General features: G+C 38.2%; 1 protein-coding gene across 5 annotated transcripts in view; it reads left to right on the top strand.

Moving 5' to 3' along the window:
• The window catches only part of LOC308499521 (broad substrate specificity ATP-binding cassette transporter ABCG2-like), a 95,349-nt gene that overhangs the window by 60,341 nt on the left and 9,176 nt on the right, over window positions 1-25,832 (top strand). For all 5 annotated transcript variants that reach the window (XM_081053077.1, XM_081053076.1, XM_081053078.1 and 2 more), the window contains 9 exons: window positions 4,231-4,452; window positions 11,909-11,968; window positions 12,832-12,946; window positions 13,578-13,730; window positions 15,999-16,156; window positions 17,389-17,540; window positions 18,687-18,791; window positions 20,511-20,761; window positions 24,154-24,236. In XM_081053077.1, the coding sequence (XP_080909203.1) occupies window positions 4,250-4,452; window positions 11,909-11,968; window positions 12,832-12,946; window positions 13,578-13,730; window positions 15,999-16,156; window positions 17,389-17,540; window positions 18,687-18,791; window positions 20,511-20,761; window positions 24,154-24,236 (1,280 nt within the window). In that variant the 5' untranslated portion in view covers window positions 4,231-4,249. The remainder of the gene's footprint in view (window positions 1-4,230; window positions 4,453-11,908; window positions 11,969-12,831; window positions 12,947-13,577; window positions 13,731-15,998; window positions 16,157-17,388; window positions 17,541-18,686; window positions 18,792-20,510; window positions 20,762-24,153; window positions 24,237-25,832) is intronic.

Genomic DNA, 25,832 nt, shown 5'->3' with positions numbered 1-25,832 from the left:
TCCCAGCCTGTGTAACAGTTCCCCTGTGGGCAGGTGTCTGGCTGAGGACTTTAGAATCAACCTGTGTACTTTTCTTACCTGTGTGCGCTTTTTATGGTATAACGCACTCCATTCACAATAGACTATCATTTAGAGTATGGTAAAACGTACAATAGAGGAAAATGGCATTTTAAATGCAGGTTATGATTTTTTTTAACAGATATGAGTATAGCAGTATCTATGGAAGAAAACTGTTCAAACTGTCAAAAAGTAAAAAATGTGGCCTCACTAGTTAGAAAGTAACAACTGGAGAAGAAAGGTGACATAGGTAGACCACCAGAAAAGGCACAGCCAGGAAAAGGGCAAAACATCTCATTAACTGCAAGCCCCTTGATCCTGTTTGAAGGCCTTTCCCAGCTGCCTGAGGGATACAATCAGGCCAGGTAACAGAGCAGGCTGGGTCAGGTGAGTTGGGAAGCGTGGGGATGCCTCTCTTATGTAAGGATGTGAAGTCTTTATCGTGGGTGTAGGACAAGGAAGGTGCTAAAAAGCAAAGTAGGACCAGCAGGTGCCCTGGAAGCAGGGAAGCGGCAGCAAGGTGGGAAGCTGATTCTTGTTACGTGAGTTAGGTTATTTCATGTACAGAGAAGAGCGCAACACATACGCCCAGAAAGCTTCTGCCCGAAGGGAAAGATTCATGTTTACGTGGAGAAGTTGCTTTTAGTGACTCATCTATGTATGACCAGTATTACTGTATTAATTAGAGGTCCAGGACTTGGGGGCTAATGTGGGGCTGGGGTGTTGTATTTCCTGTATTTTGTAATTATTACAATGTATTTTTGTCTTTCAGCTTAGAGTTACATTTTGTTCCGTATTGGGTTAGACATTTTCAGTTTGTTTGTTGGTAGAATGTGCTTCAGCTGGACGGTGTGCCTCGGTTGTACCCGTCTGGTCATTTGATGCGTAACTCGTGAATTGTGGAGGCCCTGCTGTGTCTGAGGGAGATTGTTGGGGTCCTAGTGAGGAACCAAGCAGCCTGTGAATTACACACCAAATCCTGTCCCCGTGAGGGCAGACTCTGCATATGCAGCCACTTCTAAAAGTGTATTGTATTTGCAATAAGTTTGTGAGGCCTGTGTCTTGTATGCGCCTGGATGACCTTTCTGGGGCACTTGAGTTCCAGTTGGTGCCTTTCGTTAGCAGAAAATCTCCCAAAAATCTCTTACCAATTTCCATCATGAGCCAATGGCCTGTTTACATTTCATGCAGGATGTTACTGGATTCTCATAATGAGTGTTGTGAGTCCAAAGTGGCTGAGCATCAAATGGACATGGCCGCAGGAGAAGCGAACGTTGGTTTCCTCAATGGCATATTTTGCCTTCATGTGATGACTTAAGTAATTTATAAAGTCTGATGTAAGGTGCAGGGATTCCTTGTGCCTTCTCTGTGACTGCTGTAAGAGAATAGGGTTTTGGCCAGTTATTACCATTCATTGTGTGGACAGGTTAAAAGCAAGCTATTTACCTTTCATTTCCTGGGTGCTAATCTTTAAGTGGTTTTTTACTTTTCCAGTTTCCAACATTGAATAGACTATTGTAAATGTGATAACAATAGGGCAGTTTTGGGGTATAGGAACAATTACTTAGAGATTACTTTGGTTCATGGCGGTTTTACTATGATATGGCCAGGTGTGGTTTTCTTGTATGTAGTCTGCTTTGGTGTTTCCAGAACGTCTTCAGTCTGTGGCATGATACCTTCATCAGTTTTGGAAAGTGCTTGGCCAGTATGTTTTCAAATATTGATTCTGCTCCATTCCCCCCCTCCCCATTCCCCTTTCCTAGGTCTTCAGTGACCCGTATGCCAAAGCTTTAGCATCACATCCCGGATGTTTCTTGGGCTTTTAAAAATGTACTCTTCATCCTTTTCAGTCTGGAATTTTGTTTTTTGTTTTGTTTTGTTTTTATAGTGATATTTATCATCCATGCTTTAATCTGGATGTTTTCTAAATACCAGTCTATCACTAATCTAAACTGCTATTTAAACTCATCTACTGTGGTTTTTTTAAAATATAGATTCTGTTTTTTTTGTAATAGTCTACCTTTTCATTTCCTTTCTTAAATATATTAAGCAGTTATTTCAATGTTAATGTTGATGACTCCAGTCTGTATCACCTATGGGTCTATTTCTCTTATCTTGTTTTTGGAACTTTAGGTCCTATTTTCTGAAACGCCTGGTAATGTTGGTTTAAAATTGGGATGATTACATATATTTTTTGAGAGTGGATTTAGCTCCTGGTAGACAAAGTATGAGCGGATCACTCTATTCAGTAGAGGCTGGTCTGTTTCTGGGTTGCCCATATTGCCAGGACATAGCCCTTCTGGGATCTCAGAAGCTTGGGTTTCCAGCCTCCTCTTTGGTAGGCTTGCAACTTCAAATTTTCTCTCCCCAGCCCTGAGAGACTGCTGAAATATTTCCTCAGCTGTTTTTATCCTCTAGAAGCTTCTTTCTATCTGTGTTCTTCTGAGTTTTGCCCCCTGTGTGTGCAATTTGCCTGGATAGGAAAGGGCACAGAATGCTGAGTTTCCCTGTGTCGTTTCCTCCTTTCCAGGATTTTGGCTCCTTAAGTCGTGGCTGCTTTTGTTGGTCTCATCAGAGAGAACTCTTCAAACTGTTGCTTCTTATATTTTGTCTACTGTTGTAGTTGTTCTTAGGAGGGTGATTGGTTTGGAACAGCTGCTCCATCATAGCTAGAGAGAAAGTTCTTCATTGATTACTTTGATTTTTAAAAATTAAAACTAGATTTCTTAAATTTCACATTTCAAACCTATTCACATGCTGTTAAGTGCACTTTAATTTCCTACTCTAATTAAATCTTTTATAGGTGCTTTTTGTAACTGCCTTAATGAAACATTCTAAACTTCATTTATTAATTTAATACTCAGTTAAAATTTGTTTATATTGTATTAAATTTGTTGGGTTGACATTGGTTAATAAGATTATGTGTGTTTCAATTTAATAATTCTGTAATACGTCATCTGTATATTGCATTGTGTGTTCACAACCCAAATTCAAGTCTCCTTCTGTCATCATATATTTGACCCCCTTTATACTTTTTTACCTCTCTTACTCCATCTTCCCCTCTGGTAACCTTAATACTAAATTTTTCTTTTAAATTGTTTAACTGCTTAACTATTGGTTTGATTTTTCTGGATTATTTTTGTACTTAATTCTAAATCTTCCTGGAATTTAAATATGTTCGCCCATTAAGGAAATGATTGTTTCATCCCAAATAATTTTGGAGTTTATCTTCTTAGCTGATTGAAGGAGAATAACAATCAATGATATAAGCCTGGAGCTATACATTTAGAGAAATTTCTCTTGTTCCTGACTGCCTGGCTAAGCTCCCTTTTGTAATAACTATTTCATAAATCCAAAATTTTAAAAAAATAACCAAAACCAAAAACAGAGGGTGATGGTGACCATGTAGTCTGTCCCTGATCTTGGATCATAGTATAATATGCTTTTCATGCTAGCCAGGTGTAACTCCTACTCGTCTGTTTTCTGCTTTGTGAGTTTTGAGTAATTTTCAAATTCTTCCAATTTACTTATTAGATATTTACATGACATCTAATTGGAGTTATATATTTAGAATTTTATCTGCCTCCCTAATATGCATTTCAAACTTGTCCTTATCGCAGGGATATGAGCTGTTCGTTGCAAATGGAATTATTTATTGTAGTGCAGTTTGAAATTGATGTTTTTTAATGTTAATAATATATCTTATTTAATATATCCAAAATATTTTTACTTAAACATGTCATCAATATAAAAATGACTAATGAGGTATTTTAGATTTTTTTTTAAATTTAGATCTCTCCTCTTTACTGTTTTCAATTGAGGTATAATTGACATACAACATTAATTTCAGGTGTACAACATAGTGATTCAATATTTGCATATATTGTGAAACAATCACCACAATAAGCCTGGTTACCATCCATCACCACACAGTTAAAGTTTTTTTTCCCCCTCATGATGAGAACATTAAATATCTACTCTTAGTAACTTTCAAATATATAATACAGTGTTGTTAACTTTAGTAATCATGCTGTACATTATATCTCCAGGACTTACTTATTTTATAACTGGAAGTTTGTACCAAAATGGACTTGTTTTTTAAGTGTATTGTTACCTAGTGTTTACAATCTGATTTATCGGGACTATCAACTTACTGTTGCTTTTCCTCTGCAGAAACGCAGAAACTCTCCAGATGTCTTCCAGTAATGACCAAGTTTCTATCCCAATATCACAAAGAAACACCAGTGGCCTCTCCAGGATGACCTCCAATGACCTGAAGTCATTTACTGAAGGAGCTGTGTTAAGTTTTCATAACATATGTTATCGAGTAAAAGTGAAGAGTGGCTTTCTACTTGGTCGAAAAACAGTTGAGAAAGAAATACTAACGAATATCAAGTATGTGCATGAATTTTTATTTAAATTGCTTTGTTTACATACAGTGAACTGCACAGGTTTTGCCTGTTACAAGTAAGGTGCTAGGACATTTGTGTACATGTCTGTACAGATACATAGACACATACTTTCATTTCTTTTGGCTCAACTGGGAGTGAAACGTTTGAATTACGTGTTAGGTATGTGTTTAATTTTTAAAAGAATTGCCAAACTGTTTTTAAAGTGGTTGTACCACATGAATCTACTTTTGTTTGAGAAACCAAGTAAGTAATGTGTCATTTAGTTTTTCCTGCGTATGCCAAGTGGTTTACTGGAAAGAGTCCTGGCTATGTGACTTTACACTTCTTGAATGTGGGGACATAATTGTAATCTCTGACTTTATTTTTCTAATCTGTGAAATAAAAGATCTTTGATTGTACTTTATGAGCCAGACACATTAGGTTCTAAATGCACTTTATGTCTTTTATGTGCTAAAAGCAAGAGTCATGAGGTTGAAATGACAATATATTGTGAAAGTATTTTGGTTTTCAACCAGACTTGTTTTAAATGAGTGGCCTATTTTAGGTTGTTGCAAAAGTAATGGTGGTTTTTACAATTATTTTTAAACTTTTAAGCCACAATTACTTTTGCTTTTCCCCGTTATACAGATAGACAGAAACTACTTACATGTATGACAACTCTAGCTTAGCTTAAGGTACGCAGTTGAAGTCCAAATGATGGAGAACTTAGCATCCAAATCAATACAAACTGATTTTCGATTTCTTCCTCCAGCAACAAATTCATTTCGTGGTGGGCTGGGCAGTAGCTTTGGGGGGCAAGGGATAAGAATAGAACTTAGTTGGTACCACATATCTGTCTTCTTTTACAGATGATAGCCATTAAGGTTATTCATGTTTTTCTGATTTCTTTTGTTTTTTTAACTAAAGTTTATTGGGGTGATAATTGCTAGTAAAGTTACATAGGTTTTAGGTGTACAATTCTGTAATACATCATCTATATAGTCACATTGTATGTTCACCACCCAGAATCAATTCTCTCTCCATCACCATATATTAGATTCCCTTTACCCTCATCTACCACCCCTGTCTCCCCTTACACTCTGATAACCACTATTAACTATTAACTGATAACTATTGTCTGTGTCTATGAGTTTTTGTTTCTTCATTTGTTTGTCTTGTTCTTTTGTTGTTTTCAGTTTTATATACCACATATCAGTGAAATGCTTTTCTGACTTCTAAGAGAACTGAGCCTGAGTTTTCCTCTCTGTGGAGTGGGGAGTGCATCTGGGTTTGCTCGGACAGCATGACCTATGTGTTTTGTTTGTTTAGTAGGAGAAATAATTATTCATACATAAAACAAGCACCTTTTCTAGCTCTCTGAGACTGGAGGAGTAGTTATAAGAGCACTTTGGCCAGGTATGTTTGCAAACTTGTATAGAATCAGATGTTTCTCATGTTTGCATGATGCATTCTACAGGATTGTGGTTTTATCTGTTACTAGCAGGCAAGTGCTCCCAGAAAGCTAGGAAATAAAAACATAGGGGAGAAAAAAATTTTGGATGTGGATGGGGCAGATACTATGGGGATCTGAGATTGATTGGGTGGTGGTGAGGTCAGGGGCTGTGTAGGATTAGATAGACCTTTGTTCATGCAGCAACACTTTCTGTCATACCTACTTCCTTGTTGTTTTCTTGTATTGGTTAAGAAACCCTGACTAGGAAAATAAGGAGAGAAATTATAGACACAAAGCTTTTATTTTTCGCTACATGCAAAAAATTGACTGACCTTTTTGAAAGGTGACAAGATTTTTGTGGAACATAACAATGAAGAAAGTGTTGGTCACTTCAGATTTTGTGCTAAGTGGAAGGTGACAAATGATTTGACTATGTGCAGGTTGTAGATTAAAAATACACAGTGTGCGAGTATACATTTATCTTTGTTTTAAAGCTAGCAGATTAATAACCCAATGTAATGAGAGTGTCATCTGATCAAGGCTTCTTAATGTTTTTATGGTGCAGTGGTATGCATTCCTGCAATAGATGAGTTCATCCGTACATGCATTCCTATGTTCAGAAGCTCAGTCAAATTTTTTTCCTTTTTAATAAAGCTAAATTTTTTTTCAATTACAGCTAACATACAATATTATATTTATTCAACTTCTACAATGCAGGATTTGTGAATAATTAGTACTGTATAAGTAATAGAAATGAAATGTTTGATGACATATTTTCAAAACCTCCATACATGTTAATACATATTAAGAGGAAAGAAGGTTCTATGACCAAAAGTTTGTGAAACCCTAGGTTAAACAAAATACAGCGGTATTTCCCAGAGCCTTTAATCTATTATGTAGGTGCTTTATAAATGTTTAAGAGAATGATGTAAGGAAAACATTTGCGATTGATATAAAACTTTCATAGACAGCCCATATTAAAACTTCCCTACTAATTATCTTAATAATGTCCTTTAAAGCTGATTTATATGCTTGTTTTTATTCAGGGTCCAATTAAAGATCATACATTGCATTTGACCATCATGGCCCTTTTGAATTAATTAAGAACAGGTTCTTAGCCCTATCAGGTGCACAGTTTCAGGTGCACAACATAGTGATTATACATTTATATACCTTACAAATTGATTTCCCCATACGTCTCATACCAGTGTTATTAGTTTACTCTTATTTCTGGATTAGGCATCCAAGAGAAAGGTCATTCCTTTCATTCGATGCAGTGTTTCTAATCTTTCTCGTGTCTGCTCTCATTTATCGTAGTTGTGGTTGCTCTTATTTATGTTAGTTTTGACTTGTTTTTGATCATACCACCACCATTCAATATAGTAATTATATGACAAAAAAGTTGTTGAGGATCTTGATTTTTATTTTGCCTTGGACAATTTGTAATCTCATTTTTTAAACTAAGTAACTAGAATATGACATCTTCTATGGGGGGAAGAAGACGAAACAAAATCTGACTATGAGAATTCAAAAAGGCGAGATTTTGCTACCTTATGATAAATCTTTCTGTGAAGCTTAGTTTTTCTCCATAGCTAGCATTGAAGCTTTTTTTAACCAATGCCGAAGATCTATAGAAAAAATGGTTCATTCCAGTGGACGTTCATTCCAGATCCTATACTCTTCAGGGAAATTCATTATCTATTTGGAGATTTAAAAACTTTATATTTTATTTTGAAATAATTTCAGACTTAAACCTTGTGGCAGCATAAATTTTACCTAGATTTCCCACCTGTAAACACTTCACTGCCCTTGCTAGTCATTTTGTCTCTTTACACACCCACTGCCATTAGGATTTTTGTGAACCATTTGAGAATAAGCTGTCCATATGGTGCTGTATTATCCCTAACTCCTCCACCATATATTTTTCAGAAATAAGGGATCTCTCCTATATAAACACTTGGTCATTGTCTAGGAGCAGCCCAGGGGAAGCCAAGCCTCATGATGGATGCAGTGGTGGGTCCTACGGGACCGCTGGTCAACCACACCCCTCACGTAGCTGACTGACCACCACATCCTGTCTCCTCAGTCTCATCCTACCTGGGATTTCCCTGTTCTGCCCCAGGTGATGTTCACCTTGATCACCTGGTCACGTTGGTGTCTGCCAGCCTTTACCACAATGTCACCACTTTCCACTGTGTAATTAATAACTATTATGAGGGGAGATACCCTGGCATTATTCCCAAACCCTATTCCTCATTAAACCTGAACCCACCCTCTTCAGCTGCCATTGATGACACCTGCCTGAATCAGTAATAACTCTCTCGATTATGATAGTTACCAGAGGGTGATTTTCTGTTTTCATCCTACTCTTCTGTATGGGTTAGTTTGCATTCTACTAAAAAGAAAAAGCTTCATTTGTCATCTCTTCATTCATTTATTTATATCGGCATGGGCTCATGGATTCCCGTTTTATTCAGTAGCATTTAGTAGTAATGCATTATCATTATTTATCTCGATAATCCTATTGTTCCCTATTTGGTCAGTGGGAAATCTTTCAAGGTACGTTCTGGGTTTTGTTGTTTTGAACTAATTTTTTTTTTTGACATATTCTCTCATTCATTGAGTATTTTGTTGGCACTGCAAGAAGTTCCAGGCTTACTGTGTGCTTAGCCTCCCTCAGACCTGAAATGAGCTGATGTTTTTTTGTGTGGAGTTTTGCATTTACAGCCAAGATCTGGGTGTTTGGAATGTTCACTGCTACTGGGATGTCATAGCTTCCAGGCCTTCTAAGGGGACAGACCTAGGGAATATACGTATGTAGTTACGTATACATGCATTGCATCTAAACCTTTTTATATCTGTCTGTGTATATGGATTAAAACCCATGACACCCAATTCCTATCTAAGGTTATTTCCATATTTTTATCTTTGTAAAACATCTTTTCAGAAAGTGAAAAACCTGGGTCTCATTATTCTTAATATACTGACTGATTTGCTCGGTCAATTTTCTTGTTCCTTAGCAGAAGCAATCTCCCCACCCTCCAGCTGTCTCCTCTCTTCCACCTCTCTTTGCAGCCTCTGTTCTTGGGTGCCGGAGGTTGCTGCACCCCCCACCCAGCACTTCCATCACCTTTGCACTAAGAAGGGAAGGTAAAGTCTAATGGAAATGACTGATGTATTATTTTAACATGATTTAATAAGTAGGGAATGTAACTAGGAATTCTTCCAGTTCATCTATACCTATTATATATTCGTAAGTTTTTTCCTACTTCTTGACATTTGTTTTTACTGAAAACATTTCATTTTCCTATAAGTAATTATCATTTATAAAATGTGGACTCATTTATTCAACAAATTTGAACGTCTACTAAGTGATAGAGGTATGGCCTATGTTCTCAGAAACCTTCTAATCTAATGGGGGATTCACACCACTAGAGCGGTTCACTGTGTTCTGCTGTGATAGAGGGATAGAAGACACGACAGAAGTCCCTAACCCTAAATTGGAGAGCCAGGGGCATAGGGAGAGGGAAAGCGAAGATTATGCGTGCGTGCATGTGTGTGAGTGTGTGTGTGTGTGTTAAGACAGGGTAGGGAAAGATGATGCTCCATGCGGTGGGAATGGCATTGGCTTTTCGCTCATAAGACGAGACCAAAGGATTACCATCATTTACTAAAATGTAATAGATGCAACAGGAATCCTGTGACCTAGGTTTCATTTTGTGTATTCAGTGGTCTACTGATTGTGCGTGTGTTGCACGCTGTGGAGGGGAGTGGTAAAGAAGATGACACAGTTCTTATGGGCAAGGTTTTATAGTATAGTGAGGGAGACTATAGCATGTAAATGTTATAAAGCAATAAATAAGGGTGGAGAATGGGTTTTGAGGGATGATTGTATGGTGGAGGGTAGAATGGGGCAACAAGGGAATTGTACACCACAGACCAGAACAGAGGTCAGCAAATGTTTTCTGTAAAGGGCCTGATAGTAAATATTTTCAGCATTGTGGACCATTCATCTGTGTTGCAACTACTGAACTCTGTTGTTGTGGCATGGATGCAGCCATAGACATAAATGAATGTGGGCGGCTCTGTAACACTTTGTTAATGAAAACAGATAACGTGAATACCTGCTTTGCTGACCCCTGGACTAGAATGTAAAGTCCATGAGGGCTAGCACTTTGCTTTATTCTCAGCTCTGACCCACATCCTAGAAGAGTGCCTTGTACACACATAGTAGACGCTGAATGTGTTGAGCGAATGGAAGGAGAATTAGCCAAAGCTTCAAACTGGAACTCTTGCCTTTGTGATTATCTGTTATTGTTTCGTGTAATGCTAGGGTTAGTGCCCAAGAAAGCCCAACTCCGGGACCTGGGAAATTCCTCTTAGAATGCTCACACTGAGTTTTGGGTTAATCATTTAGGGTTGTTTATTCTTTTTTTGAGTAGATATTTTTAAAACCTGGACAGGTTTTCTGACAGTGAAGTCTTAGTGAATAACAAGCTTACTTCTGTTCACTTTAGAAACAGTTACTAGGTCGCTGTTACTAGAGAAGGTGCATCAAGAGCTATAGATAAATGCAGCTTGAACGTTTACCCAACTATTATCATGCCCTTTTACACCAGGGGGAAAGGTCACTGAAAGATTAAGATATTTTCTGTTTTACAGCATGTGCCTGATTTACCTAACTCATTGTATTTGTTCAGTGTTTCAGTGAGAGGCACCTCAGTTAATGAGCCAAGTGGAAGGTACATTTCACCCTAGCACCCACCAGCCATTTTACATGTGACAACTCAAGCACAATAGGCCGTAAATGCTGAGGTCCTCCTGATTGAAGCACTGTGGTACAGCTGCATGGTGCCATTGTCACTCACACAATTGTATGCTCACAGTATTTGCCTCTGTGAAGGGCATTATCTGGGCATGAAATAGCATCCTGTTTTGCACCTTCCACTCGGAATAGTTTTCTCTGTGGACTAAATTTTGACTTACCTACCAATTCCAGAGATTGGGCTTAAGCATCAGGGTTTTGAAAGAGCCTTGTCAGACCTCTATTTCATCGTGCCTGTATAACTGCGGTGGCCCTGCCCTTCATTCTCCTTACCATTCTTCTGGTACGTTCAGGATAAAATTCAAACTACTTATTTGCCTTCTTCTTGAGTTTCAGCATAGTCAACACTGCCTGAATTTTTTCTACCTGCTTGCTTTCTGTCTGAATATTCTCTCCCCTGAAACATCATTTGTTTGTAACATGCAGTGTCTGTGTAACATGTAACATGTCCGTGCATACTTAAAGGTCACCCTCTATACATGGTGGCGTCTCCCACTTCTAAACTGAACATTTCCAGTTCACTTATTTGACACTTTACAAGGAAGAAAATGATATATCTGAAAGGTGTATGTTTTACATTTCCAATTTGATGAAGAATTTGTGAGGGTTAAGAACTGGTGTGCTGGGTTTTTTTTGAAACCCATGAGGTGCTTTATTCTAGCCATTGAATTTCTGCTTAATATATATTGTTTCTCGGTGTGTCCAGATTTGAGCAGTGAGAACACGAATACTGGTGATTTTAGAAATCCAGACTTAACTTGTACAGAACTTAACTAGGTAGCAAAGGAGGTGATGTGAACATAATTATCATCAAACATTTCTCAAGATTTTATATTGTGTTAAGAGCAGTAAGTGTAACAGGGCTTTATCAGAATCTCAATTTTCAAGGAACTCTGAAAGTTTATGTGTCCTTTTCCAAAAAAATGTAAGTGGCTGAGAATAAGTAAAATGAATTTACAGGGAACCAAGCCATTTTTCTCATAGGTCCTCAATACGGATGATATCCTTCGTAGACTAGACTTCTGTTAATCAACTGTTCAGTTTCTTTTTCCTTTAAAAGTTGATTTATGCTTGTTTTCTGTCTAACTTAATCAACTTTCATTGTGTATGTTAAATGCGATGTAAATTAGTGGAACCGGTTTTTAAGTGACCCAGTAAGTCGATCTGTTTCTGCGTTTACAGTGGGATCATGAGACCCGGCCTCAACGCCATTCTGGGACCCACAGGTGGAGGCAAATCTTCGTGAGTATAACGCGTATCAGTGAGCTTTTCTCTGCAGTGTTAGTGTGCGTTGAAAGATCACTTTTAGGAGAGCAGGTGTTTGTTAGGAATCAGTACGTGTCTAGTCTGGTTCTAGGTGCTATGGATCCCATGCAGTCATGCTAGCTGTGCTTCTGTCCTAGGAGTAGGAAGTCTTATTAGGTCAGCTTGACTAACAGCAGCTGATTAAGGGGATTGGCATTTGAGCTAATGAGGTGGAAAAGGGAGGGGATAAAACAGAAAGTGGGGAGATGGAGCCAAAGAAAAAAGGGAAAGCTTGAGTCTCAGGTAAAAGCGCACATTGCCTGTGTTGGCTCCCCCAGGGTCAGACAGCCTGGAGGACAGTGTGGGAGGTCTGCGCTGGATCAGCCAGCAGTGCCCTGCTTTATGTTCTTGGGCTTTATTGTAGCATAGAGTCAAAAAAAAGGAGGTGAGAATTTTTCACACACACACACACACACACACACACACACACAAACACACGGTGCCAAAAAATGTGTACACATTTTAAGAAAGGGAAAAAAAACTATTAAAATTGTAATACACAATATATATCAATAAAAAAAGATGAATACAAGTCACATTTGACTCCTGCAATTACAAGAGGTGCTCAAAGTGGTTGCCATCAGCGTCCAGACACTTCTGAGTACGGCGAACTACCGATTGAGCAAAATTGACTAAAGTGTCCACTTTTACAGTTTTTTGGCACCGCGGTATATAATTTTAGTTAAACCGTAGAATTTCTTGATCAGTTAACTTTGTAACTTCAGCAGAATTTGGATTCAGAGTATCTGAGAGATATAGCCCGAGGGGTGGGGAAAAAAACCATGTGTTTCCTTTCATAGGCTGTTAGATGTCTTAGCTGCAAGGAAAGATCCACAGGGATTATCTGGAGACGTTTTGATAAATGGAGCACCTCGACCTGCTAATTTCAAATGTACCTCAGGTTATGTGGTACAGGTAAGTATGCGTGGATTTGCATTTTAGATTTGTCCTATTTCTATGGGGGCAAGTGCCGTGGCTGATAGTTCAGTTTGCTTCCCATTGATGACATGGCATGGGTGTAGAACCATCTTTCTTTGCGCCAGCTTTTGATAATCTCCCGTAAGACATGGAGTAGTGTTACCTGAACATGCAGGGAGAATCTAGAATGGGACTATTCTAAGGACAATGATATTAGTTCTCCTGATGGAATATGACTCTTGTAAGGACAATGATGTCACTTCTAGTTACCATATTTCCAAAAGATACATTGTTTTACTTTAACCCCTACCATTTCCTTTCTCCTTCCCCTAGCTTAGAAAGGTATTTTGGCAAATCCTTGTATAAAGCAGTCTGGAAATGTCTGCCAGTAGTAATCATAATTACCTGTGTTCTGTTTGGGGGTACAGATAGGGAGTGAGAATTACTGCATCAGGCTTTGCATCTCTTTCTATATGGGAGTTACTGTGATTTGTATAATTGCAAGTTCATCATTAGCTAGAACTCTCCCTGGGGTATGTTATTACTGTGGATTAAGTTACATATACTAAAGAGTGATGGTACCAGAAAAGACCTGATATGTCTTGTTAAAATGCCCTTTTGCCTTAAGGATGATGTTGTGATGGGAACTCTGACAGTCAGAGAAAATTTGCAGTTCTCAGCAGCTCTTCGGCTCCCAACAACTATGACAAATCATGAAAAGAATGAACGGATAAACAAGGTCATTCAAGAGTTAGGTCTGGCTAAAGTGGCAGATTCCAAGGTAACGTGGAAAAACCTGATGGTATCATCTCCAGGCAATCGGACCTCCCCTCTGTGGGTAGTGTAACTCTTAGTCACGTGTTTTCTGTAATGTTTGTGGTGAAAAGTGGCGGCCTGCCTTAGGGTGAGAAAAGTGACTAGTTACGTAACACGGAGGTGGAAATTAACCAGAAAAAAAGTAAGAAAATGATTGAATCCTGGAAATGAAGTGTGGCATGTGTCCAGTAGGGAAAAGTGTTCTTTGGAAAGAAAATGTGTCTCTTCCATGTGATTATACCTCGTGCTCGTCCCCCACACAAATTGTTTTACTTCCTGTCACATTTGGTATCTGTACACTAACTTCTTTCTGTTTTCTCCTTCCCCTTTTAGCTATTCTTCCTCTCTTCCTCCAGGGGACTTTGTTCTTTTGCTTTGGAGGCATATTTCTAGAATTCATAAATGATGAAAATCTACGAGTTTTTGCTCTGTATTTTTCACTTTGCTGTAATTTGGCTTCCAAAATTATTTTTAGTCACATTAAGGTGTATTTCTAATTTGTGTAGCACTGATTCGGTTTTCTATAGTATTTCTTTTGGCCCTTTGTCTCACATCCGTCCCTCCCTCTGTTCCTCTCTCCATTCTGCCAATATTACTGGCATGTGCTGGGCTCTCTTAGGTTTTATAGGTAACAGTTATGGGCATGAGAGACAAAAAGAACTTAAGTGGGTTGTGCAGGATCAGGAAGAGGAAATGAGATGAATGGAATGAACTTTACAGTTGATGAATAGATATGGAGGATTTGCTGGGAAGACATCTGAAGCTCTGAGTGAAGATGAGCTTTTTAGATTCTGATGGCTCCCATTTAATCCCCTGTGATATCCTTTACTTAGAGGGAATGAAAACGGGGGTATTCTTCTGGCTGCTGCTTCATGCAATACTTTTTGACAGTCTTCTATATAAAGTATATTTTGCTATGTTTTGTTTGGTAGAATACCTCTGAGATACTACCATGTACCTCTTATTTTCATTTCATGAGCGATTGGGTTTCCTTTGCTGGGGCTCTGTCTATTTGATTCCGTCATTCCAGTAAGGTGCTTTCCATTCTTTACCTTTAGGCAGTCATTGCCCTGAGTTCCTTCCTTAGATTTCCAAGGAATATAAGCTGAAGACAGTTGTTGATATCTTAGAATTTATTTATGTAATTGCTTGAAATAATACATTAAAAATTTTTACTTTTTATGAAATTTTTAACGTAACAGTAATATAGAGAGAATAGTCTCATTATATAGTATTGATACGATTGTAGTATAATTAATGTAAAGGTATGATTACTAGTAACTTTCACCTTGATTTCCCAGTTAACATCTTATTCAGGTTTTTCTTTCTGAAGTAATTTAAGCAAAGTTATAAATATCACATTTCACCCCTGAATACTTATTATGCACTTTTAAAAAAAGGCATTTGCCTACATTACTATACTATCATTACCAACTAACAAAATTAATAACATTTAATAGCATGTATATAGCTCAGTTGTTATTGGGTCAAATCAATGACGTGAGTAACATTTAATTATTATCACTTGAAGACACTTATTATAAAAATAATTGCGTACCTTCTCCCTCCCCCAAAACTTTACTGTTCCCTCAACCACATACAAGGTCATTGAGTGTTTGAAAAGACTGAGCCAGTTGCCCTGTAAAATATTCTGCCTTCTGAATTTGTCTGAAAGAGAGTTGGGAATTCTGCTGTGAGTTAGGGTATAGAAAGAGTCTATTTGGGAAGCGTATAGTGATTTAAGGGGTGCTAATGTGGATGGTAGTAAGTGCACCTCCTTAGCTGGCAAGCCTCAGCGCTTCTTGAAGTCCACTTGAGGATGTTTTTGGTGGGGGAGGAAGTGAGGAGTGTAAGAAGACTAATAAACTATAAATGCTTTCACCTTTTCCTGTCCTATCTTTATCTCTGTTTTAGGACTATGACTTCATTATTTCAGGGCCACATCTTTCAGTTCTAACTTCCATCTTAAAGCTAAATATTTGACGTGATAGGAACATGTAGAATGATTTGAAACATGAGTTTTATATCAGGCTTAGCCATGTACCAGCTCAGACCTGAGCCTCAGTTTGTCTAATTAAAGAGAAACCTACCTCACAGATGCTCATTTATTTGCTGTTCAAAATAAATGAAGATAAGAGATAATGTGCCTCTTACAGGGTTAGCACATATTAGGAGCTCAATAAATGACTTTCTGAGGTTGTTATTGTTAATATTGATGATAATTGTGTTTTAGGTTGGAACTCAGTTTACCCGCGGGGTGTCTGGAGGAGAAAGGAAAAGGACTAGTATTGGAATGGAGCTTATTACAGATCCATCCATCTTGTTCCTGGATGAGCCCACAACTGGCTTAGATTCAAGCACAGCGAATGCTGTCCTTTTGCTGCTAAAGAGGTAAATGATTATTTTTACATTCATGCAATATGTGATCACCTGCTACCTTGTTTCCCCGAAAATAAGACCTAGCTGGACAATCAGCTCTAATGCATCTTTTGGAGCAAAAATTAATATAAGACCCGGTCTTATATTACATTATATAAGACCTGTTGGAGTAAAAATTTATATAAGACTTGGTCTTATATTATGTAAGAACCATTGGAGCAAAGATAAATATAAGACCCGGTCTTATATTAATTTTTGTTCCAAAAGATGCATTAAAGCTGATTGTCTGGCTCGGTCTTATTTTCAGGGAAACACAGTAAATATAAGAAAAATGGAGCAAGGTAAGAGTGTAGGGAAGACTGCTGTGGTGGGAGTTGGGGGTCCTGTACTGCACAGCAGGATGGTCAGGGAAGTCCTCAATGATGTACCATTGAGCTGTGAGGAAGACCTGGGGGTGTGGGGAGAGAGGTTTCTAATTGGAGGGAGTGGACAGTGGTCCTCAGGCAGACCATGACTAATGTGTCTGTAACATCAAGAAGCCAAAGGGACTGGAACCCAGTGAACGAAAGGGAGTGGGGGTGTGTTAGTGTATTAGTTTGCTCCGGCTGATATAACATGGTACACAGACTGAGTGGCTTAAATAATAGAAGTGAATTTTTTCACGGTCTTGGAGGCCAGAAGTTTAAGATGAAAATGTCATCAGATTGTTTCTTCTGAGGCGTCTCTCCTTGGCTTGTAGGTAGCTGTCTTCTCCCTGTGTCATTTCATTTTCCCTTGGTGTGTCTATATGATGATCTCCTCTTCTTGTAAGAATGAATACCAATTCCTATAGAACCAGAAGACTTCACTGATCCATGAAACTGGAGCATCAATGATTGTTCAAATATTTAGTCCATAATAAGTTCTCCAATATGAATGTACTTACAAGTTACCTGAGTGCTTGTTAAAAATACGGATTCCCAAGACCCAGTAGGTCTGGGAAGGTTTTCTAGGAATCTAGTTGTAATTCATGTTCTAATTGATTCTACACCGTTCATGGAACACAGTTTAAGAAACCTTACTCTTTTATAAGAGCATGGATTTCAGGTTCCTAACTCACAGAGAGATGATATGAGATGAGATGTTAGTAAGAGAAAATGAAGTTGAACTAGGAATAAATGATCTAAAGGCTGGAATCAGTTTTGCTGCTAAGAAGTGCACGTTTCAGATGTTTAATGCCTCGTTATTTTCTCACTTTCAACTAGGATGTCTAAACAGGGAAGAACCATCATCTTCTCCATTCATCAGCCTCGTTATTCCATCTTCAAGCTGTTTGACAGCCTCACCTTGTTGGCCTCAGGAAGAGTAATGTTCCACGGGCCTGCTCAGGAGGCCTTGGGGTACTTTGCATCAGCTGGTATGGTTGCCTTTTTCCTGCAGTGAGGTTCTTCCTCAATAGAATCCTGAAAGAGCAGAGAAGGACGCGAGTGCTCTTTGGTCATTGCGTAGACATGGTATGGGTTCCACCACTGCAGAACTTCTTTGCTCAGTTTGGTGCTAGAAGTTTTCTTCATTTTGCAGCACTGGTTTGTTATTTAGGCCTCTTTCTTGTCCTATGTGAGTATGCGTGCATACTCTGTGTATGTGTAGGACTGTTTATACTGGGCCTGTATCTGTTCTCCTTGCTAGTTCTTGTGACCGTTTCCTAACAGTTCAATAAATATGTTGGCCTCACAGCCAGTTATTTGTCAGTTGAACATTTTTCGAAAGGCCTTACAGCACCCCCAAATCATTTGTGTTCTTGACTCTGTGATAGATCAGGTTTAATTACTATTTTTCCTTACATGGGATGTTGGTCTGACTTTATGAGGGTTCATGGAGATGCTGCTTGCTTTTCTAGTAAAATTAGATTGGAGTGGATGTGAGTGACTTACCAGTAAATAGAATGGCTACTCCTGAGCCTGACTTTGGGCCAACATTTCTGACAGTTTTGGGCTGCCTGGTTCTATTTCAGATGGAAAGGTGTAATATTTTTTATGGCTTATGCAGTCTGCTTTATTTTAGAGATATTTGGATATGATTATAGATCATGGTCCATGAAATTTGTTTTGTTGAGTCCCTATCATTTAAAATAATCAAGCATGTATATGTTATTGGTGAGTATAGGGGAGGTGATCCTAAGAGGCAGTCTATAGACCAAGATAAGTTCAGAAGATGTGGCTAAGAAGTGAACGTAATCCTTCAGGTGGGCGGTGCTGCTCGCGTCCTCTTGAGATTCCTGCTCTGGTGATTTGTTCTCTGTATTTGAATTCCCGCTGCATAGTAGAAGATAATTTGGACCTGGATGTAGTCAGTGGAGAAGCACCCTACTACAGTGGGTGCTGGCATTCTGGCAGGCCCTTGGTGAACTCAAACAGAGCACGCCCTGGCTCTTCACAAACATAGTCTCCTCTGGCTTTGCTCATTGCCCTGCTTCAGGAGCATTAGTCCTACGTGCAGCTTTCTTTTCTTTTTCAACATATGTATTCTTTTTCTTGTGTAGTGAAGTTGCCTTCTTTTGTAGGTCACCACTGTGAGCCCTATAATAACCCTGCAGACTTCTTCCTGGATGTCATTAATGGAGACTCCTCTGCTGTGATATCAAACAGAGAGGATGAAGATGGTGAAGGTATGTGAATCTGTCCAGAGTCACAGATTATCACCTGATTTTCCTGAAGACTAACAGTGTGCTAGCTCATTAAAATGTAGCTTTGTGAATTTGTATTATTAACACTGCCCTCTCGTGTCAGTTGTCTTAGTGTGTTCAGGCTGCAGTAACAAGAATACTACAGACTAGGTGACTTACACAACAAACATTTATTTCTCAAGTTATCGATGCTGGAAAGTCCAGGATCAGGACACCAGCAGATTTGGTTTCTGTTGAGGCCCCGCTTCCTGGTTATAAGTGGGTGACCATTTTCTTCTTGTCTCTTTCCATGGTGGAAGCAGAGAGGATGTTCCCTAAGGCCACTTCTTTTTTTTTAAACATTTTTAAAAATTAATTTTAGGGTACAAAATAATATAATAGTTAAACATCTATCGTTTATATCCCTCACACAGTGATAACCCCCCACCCCCATCTACTACCCCTCTGACATTGCATACAGCTTAAGGTCACTTCTAAGGGCACTAGCCCATTCAGGAGGGCTCCACCCTGATGATGTCATCATTCCTCAAAGGCCCCACCTTCAAATACCATCACACTGGGGATTGGCTTTCAGTATACGAATTGTGGGGGGGACACAAACATTTAGTCTGTAGCACCAGCCAACACAGATGTTATTGTTCATAAGTGCTGTGTTTTTGATGTAATTTATAAATGAGCATTTATCTGATAGTGCCTAAGGGGAGTTTCCATTAAAAAAATATACTGGGCCCACCCGGTAGCTCAGGCGGTTGGAGATCCATGCTCCTAACTCCGAAGGCTGCCGGTTCGATTCCCAAATGGGCCAATGGGCTCTCAACCACAAGGTTGCCGATTCAACTCCTCGAGTCCCTCAAGGGATGGTGGGCTCTGCCCCCTGCAACTAAGATTGAACACGGCACCTTGAGCTGAGCTGCCTCCCGGATAGCTCAGTTGGTTGGAGTGCGGTCCCTCAACCACAAGGTTGCCAGTTTGATTCCTCAAGTCCCACAAGGGATGGTGGGCTCTGTCCCCTGCAACTAAGATTGAACATGGCACCTTGAACTGAGCTGCTTCTGAGCTCCCAGATGACTCAGTCGGTTGGAGCGCGTCCTTTCAACTATAAGGTTGCCGGTGACTCCCGCAAGATGGTGGGCTGTGCTCCTTGCAACTAGCAATGGCAACTGGACCTGGAGCTGAGCTGCGCCCTCCAAAAAGACTGAAAGGACAACAACTTGAAGCTGAATAGTACCCTCCACAACTAAGATTGAAAGGATAACAACTTGACTTGGAAAAAAGTCCTGGAAGTACACACTGTTCCCCAATAAAATCCTGTTCCGCTTAAAAAACATATATATATATATATACTGATTGTTTATAAAATGTTTTGAAATAAGAAATGTATCACTTCATGCATTTGCATATAGTGTAATGCAAGGATGACATTTTATAACTGTCTATGGTAAGAAGTTTATTTTAAAAGAATCAGAGTACAAATATAGTTAGGAAAAGGTCAGTGGGTTTGCTGTATCAATAAGTTTATAGAAGTAGTCAGACCAATTAACTACATTTTTCTAATGTGTAAGCCAATGACTTATCTAATAGTTTTTTATGCTCAAGCTTTAGAATTAAGGAGTTAGAGCAGAATCTATGATGGGGTTACAGAAAAATTGAGTAAATCAGTTATTTTGTTAATGTTTTTCTTTATCCACTTTTATTCCAAAGCCAAGGAGACTGAAGAGCCATCCAAGAGAGAGAAGCCACTCATAGAAACATTAGCTGAGTTTTATGTCAACTCAGCCTACTTCAGAGAAACAAAAGCTGAGTTAGATCAACTCTCAGGGGTTCAGAAAAAGAAGAAGAGTGTAGTCTTCAAGGAGCTCACCTATGCCACCTCCTTCTGTCATCAACTCAAATGGATTGCCAAGCGTTCATTCAAAAACTTACTGGGTAATCCCCAGGCCTCTAAAGCTCAGGTAAACTGACAGATTCTTCTAATTATGCTGTGAAATGATGATGTGGGAGCATTAGATCTCATACAATCTATTTTAGAATATTGCTTATTTTCTACCCACCCTTCCATTTATTTATCCCCACTCCACTTGAAATAGAGGCAGTCAGTAGTACAAACAAAACACAGTTACATTTTTACATATAGAAAACTTTTTTAAAATGATTTTTGGACTATGTAATTCAGAATTTATGTTGATTTAGACAAGCTCTAATAGATCATCTTTGTAGAGAAAATTTGTTTTCAAAATGGTGTAGTAAAGGAATTGTTTAGCCCCATTTTCAGGTAGCTGCACATGTTTATGTCCTGATTTATTCAACAAGTCTCTTGATCATGTGCCACATTTTTTGATGTCATTTGGAAACAAGTCTAGTGAATCATGTCAACCTGGTTTCCCATTAGTCAACAGTGACATGATGTAATGGAGTTGATTCTTCAGTGTAATTCATGCATTAGAATTTTTTACTTGGAAAATAAATTTCCTTTGCCTCCGACTGGTTTATGAGTGTCCTCTCCAAGTTACATATATGGTAGTTCTGAGCAGGATGTGATTAGAATGCAGAAATATTTCGAATACACCACGATTCTGCATCTTTTGGTGCTCGAGTTCCTTCAGCTGCAAACCCCAGGCCTAGTGTCTCCAGGTTGCCTGTTCAGTCTAATTGCCTCCTTAGTGAACTCAGTTCCACAAAAGGAATTCCAAAATGTTCAAATCAGTGGTGATCTCATACTATAGGGATAGAACCTTGCATGTCCCTGAGCATCTGCTTAACTGAAGCAGCCCTTGTTCAGATTTTTGAATACTGCTATACTAGCTTAGGGTAGAAATAGGCAAGCCATTTTTGTAAAGGGCCAGATAATAAATATTTTAGGCTTTTCTGGCCATGCTGTCTTTGTCTCAGGTTGTCAACTCTGCCATTTTAGCAAGAAAGCATCCATAGAAAATACATAAACAAATGAACGTGGCTGTGCTCCAATTAAACTATTCAGTCGACACTGGAATTTGAATTTCATACAAATTTGATGTGGTAGGAAATCTTTTTTTAATCAACTATCAGAAAAATGGTAAAAACCATATTTATCTTGTGGAGTGAACGGAAATCGCCAACGGTATCTGTTTGGCTTTGTGCTATAGCTTACTGACCCATGGTTTGGGCTTTTAATCTTCCAAGTATGTTATTTGGTTCTCTAAGTGTTTGAATGTGTAGCTATGAAAATGTTTTCTGGCCTCTAGCTCATAAATCTTGCATCTGTTGTCTTACAAGCTGTACTTAGTTTGAACTGGTCATTGACGTGAATCAGACTTGGCTTCTGAGAATGCATTTTACCAAAGGTATTTGGAAGATCTTGGAATGAATAGATTATCTGTATAAGAAGATTTAATGTTCACTTTTTGTTACTAGGTATTCCTGATCAAATCACTTTGGAAAGCATTATTATATCTTGGAGAGTCATTGTTTCTCTTAGCATGTTAAACATTTGACTGGATTAATTTTTTTAGTGGCAGCCTTAAACATCCCTCAGAATTCACCTTGAGAATGTTGGTAAACACATTTGAACAAAGATAGACTCACATATGTAGGGAATTTCTCTTTTTTTTTTTCCGATTCGAAACAGAGGCCAGATACACAGACAGGGTGTCTTTGTCGCTCTGTCGTTCACTGTTTATTTGTTTCTCTTCTTTTAATGAATAAAAGTATTGTGGGATTAATATTTTTTTAATTAAAGTTTATTGGGGTGATAATGGTTAGTAAAGTTATATAGGTTTCAGGTGTACAATTCTGTAATACATCATCTATATATTACGCGGTGTGTTCACCACCCAGATCAGTTATCCTTCCACCATTTTGTCAATATGTTTGAAAGCTGACTTTGAAAATACTTTTAGAACTTTGCAACCTGTAGGAAACATTGTAATGATAATCCCAATCACATGTTAGTATAAGATATCAAGTTTGAATGCAAAAAAAACAAAGCATATGGAGTGTCCAGTTTAAAAAGTCTCTATTCTTAAAGTTATGCTGTGTGAAAGTATAGACTTGTATAGAGCATGCTTATATGTTGGTGGAGTCATCCTAATTTGTTTTGGAATCTTGATCTGTTGACGTGATGTACAATGTTCTCTGAGGGTAATGAAAATATGCCAGGGCAACAGATTTTTTTCAAAAATGTTTCTGTCTTATTAGCAAGGGAATTTTTAAGGCTGTCTCAAATCATATTCTTTCCAGACTCTGGTCTTCACACACTAGCCTACACAGATCGTGGTCCTTTTTTCAATTTAAATTTGGTTTGCTTCATGCCAAAAGCGTGCTTGACAAGTTACTTCAAGTCTTGATATCATTGTACTGTTGTAGTCCTGATTTGTTTTTTATCTTTGAAGGTTCCAAGATACAAGGTTAGATATTTTATTTACTTCAAAATTTCCTTAAATATGTTATATCATTATATAAGCCTTAACCCTTTCCTGGTAGAAGTGTCCTTCAGCGACATTTTAACAATCTTGAAAATAAGTGAGGTTTACTTAGTTGTCTTAGCCCTCATCCAACACACTAAGTAAGTGATGGTAAGTCAGCGTGGCAAACAATTGGCAGCTTAGTTCTACACTGTGGGCGGTGGGCCCTACAGGCTGAAGTTGCTGGAGAAGTGACAGGAGACTGGGTCATGGAAGCACTTGGGAGCCCTCAGGGAAAGCTGACCGAATGCTTTGGTGACAGTGACAATGCAGTGACTTTTCCATGCAAGGTGGACTCTCCCTAGGAGGATAGGCAGGCATCCCCAGCTCACCCCTACTTTCTTATTGTGCAAAATTCCATTGTTAGATATTTTATGTGTGCTTTAAAATTTTTATTTAGTTTTAATGTTAAGAGTAAAGATACCCTGTTTTCACTTGACTTCTTGAAATACAAAATTATGCATGTTTACTACGGCAAAGTTTTAGAGGTCAGGCCAGAAATGATTGCCACTTCAAGTTGATTTTAGTCCCAAAATGACTCTGTTAGGCGATTGCACTGTTCTACTCTGTGTGACATTCCAAGTACCCGTAGCCTTAACTGGACCCTGAACTGCCAGTGCCACGGAAGCACTGGGAGGAATGGTAACTTTTCCGTTAGTCTACTTTGTTCTCCTGACAGGCCCCCCAACACACAGAGAAGTTATTTTATATTTTAATTTAGACAGTAGTCTAGTAATATACACAGTTTTATATTTTCCCAAGCCCTCTGGCCAAGCTATTTAATTTTCTATCTTAATTGAGAGATTGGATTATCACCATATGTTTTATTATAATAATAAATAGTGTGTTAAGTTTTTACTTTTAATTGAAACTCTTCCCTCCACCCCCTTTTTTTTTATTGAAAGATAATTGTAACAATCTTCCTGGGACTGATTATAGGTGCCATATTCTATGATCTTAAAAGTGACACTACGGGAATCCAGAATAGGTAAGTAAATTTGCATATTGACTTTGAGAAAGCCCTATGACTTTTTTCAAGGTTATAAGAATCTATCAAGAATTTGAATTTCAGATAAGTACTGCAGAAATTGAGTAGGGTAAGTCAGTGAGCTGAAAGCTTAATGGAAAAGTTAATTTTCATATATATATATATATATACATATATATATATACATATATACACACACACACACACACACATATGTAGTGATGAAATATACAGAGCATAGAATTTAACGTCGTAACCCATTTTAAGAGTATTGTTAAGTGTCATTAATTACATTTACATTGTTGTGTAACCATCCAACTCCAGAACTTATTGTTATTCATTTTCCCAAAATAAATCTGTGTACCCATTAAACAAAAACTCTCCATTTTCTTTTTCCCATTTCCTGGAAACCAGCATTATACTTTCTTTCTCTGAATTTGACTCCTCTAGGTATCTCATATAAGTGGAATCATACAGTATTTGTCCTTGGGTGACTGGCTTATTTCCCTTAGCATATCTTCAAGGTTCATCCATGGTGGAGCACATGTCAGAATTATTTCCTTTCAAAGTCTGAATATTGTTTCATTTTAAGGATATATCACATTTTGTTTATCCATGGACACTTGGGTTGTTTCTACCTTTTTGGCTGTTGTAAATAATGCTGATAGGAACATGGGTGTACAGATAACCATCTGTTTGAGTCTAGGCTTTAAATTCTTGTGGGTGTATACCCAGAATGGAGTTACTGGATCATTTCGTAATTCTTTTTTATTTTTATTTTTTTGAAGAACCTCCTTCCTGTCTTCTATAGCTGTACTATTTTGCAATTCTCAGCAGTGTATCAGGGTTTGGTTTCTTTCCAACTTGGTCAACTTGTTATTATCTGTTTTTTTTTTTTTTGCTTTATAATAGACACCCCAATTATTGTGAAGTGGTATTTTCTCATTGAGGTTTTGATTTCCCAAATGATTAGTGATGCTGAGCATCTTTTTATGTGGTTATTGGTCTTTTGTTTGTCTTCTTTGGAGAAATGTCTATTGAAGTCATTTGCCCACCGTTTCAGGGATGTTGTCATGTTTTCATAAAATTTATATTTCCATCAAAGTGTCAGTAAACTGTGTGCTTTCCTTTTTAAACCTTAATTATTTTACTGAGAGAGAAGTATTAATAGTCATTCTTTCCTTACACATGCACAAATTAATTTTTCCTTCATAAACATGATTTGCTTTCTTTTTGAGCGCATTGGAAACCATACTGGCGATGGGTTGTCAAGGTTTTGCTGATGATTATGTGGTAAAAGTATGTAGTAAGGTAACGACAGAGGTTTCCCTTCATTGTTTTTCATTTTGCCTTCTCATCTTTGTTTCTTGACTCAACTTTGAAAAAATGGTTAATAAAGCTTAACCTTTGCAGGCTTTATTTGGCTAATTTTTTGTTCATACATTAGGACTGGTAGTTGGTGTTTCTGTTAGTTAAAATTTAAAGTGATAGTACTTTTATCACCTATGTAATCCTTAGCTTGGGAGTCATAACGAGAACTGCAAATGGGGTAGCTTAAACAATAGAGGTTACTTCTTACCCGGAGATCTGGGTGCC

This window comes from Rhinolophus hipposideros (assembly GCF_964194185.1).
Source record: "Rhinolophus hipposideros genome assembly, chromosome: 1".
In the NCBI taxonomy this organism is placed as follows: Eukaryota; Metazoa; Chordata; class Mammalia; order Chiroptera; family Rhinolophidae; genus Rhinolophus; species Rhinolophus hipposideros.
This window is presented reverse-complemented; position numbering and strand designations above follow the sequence as displayed.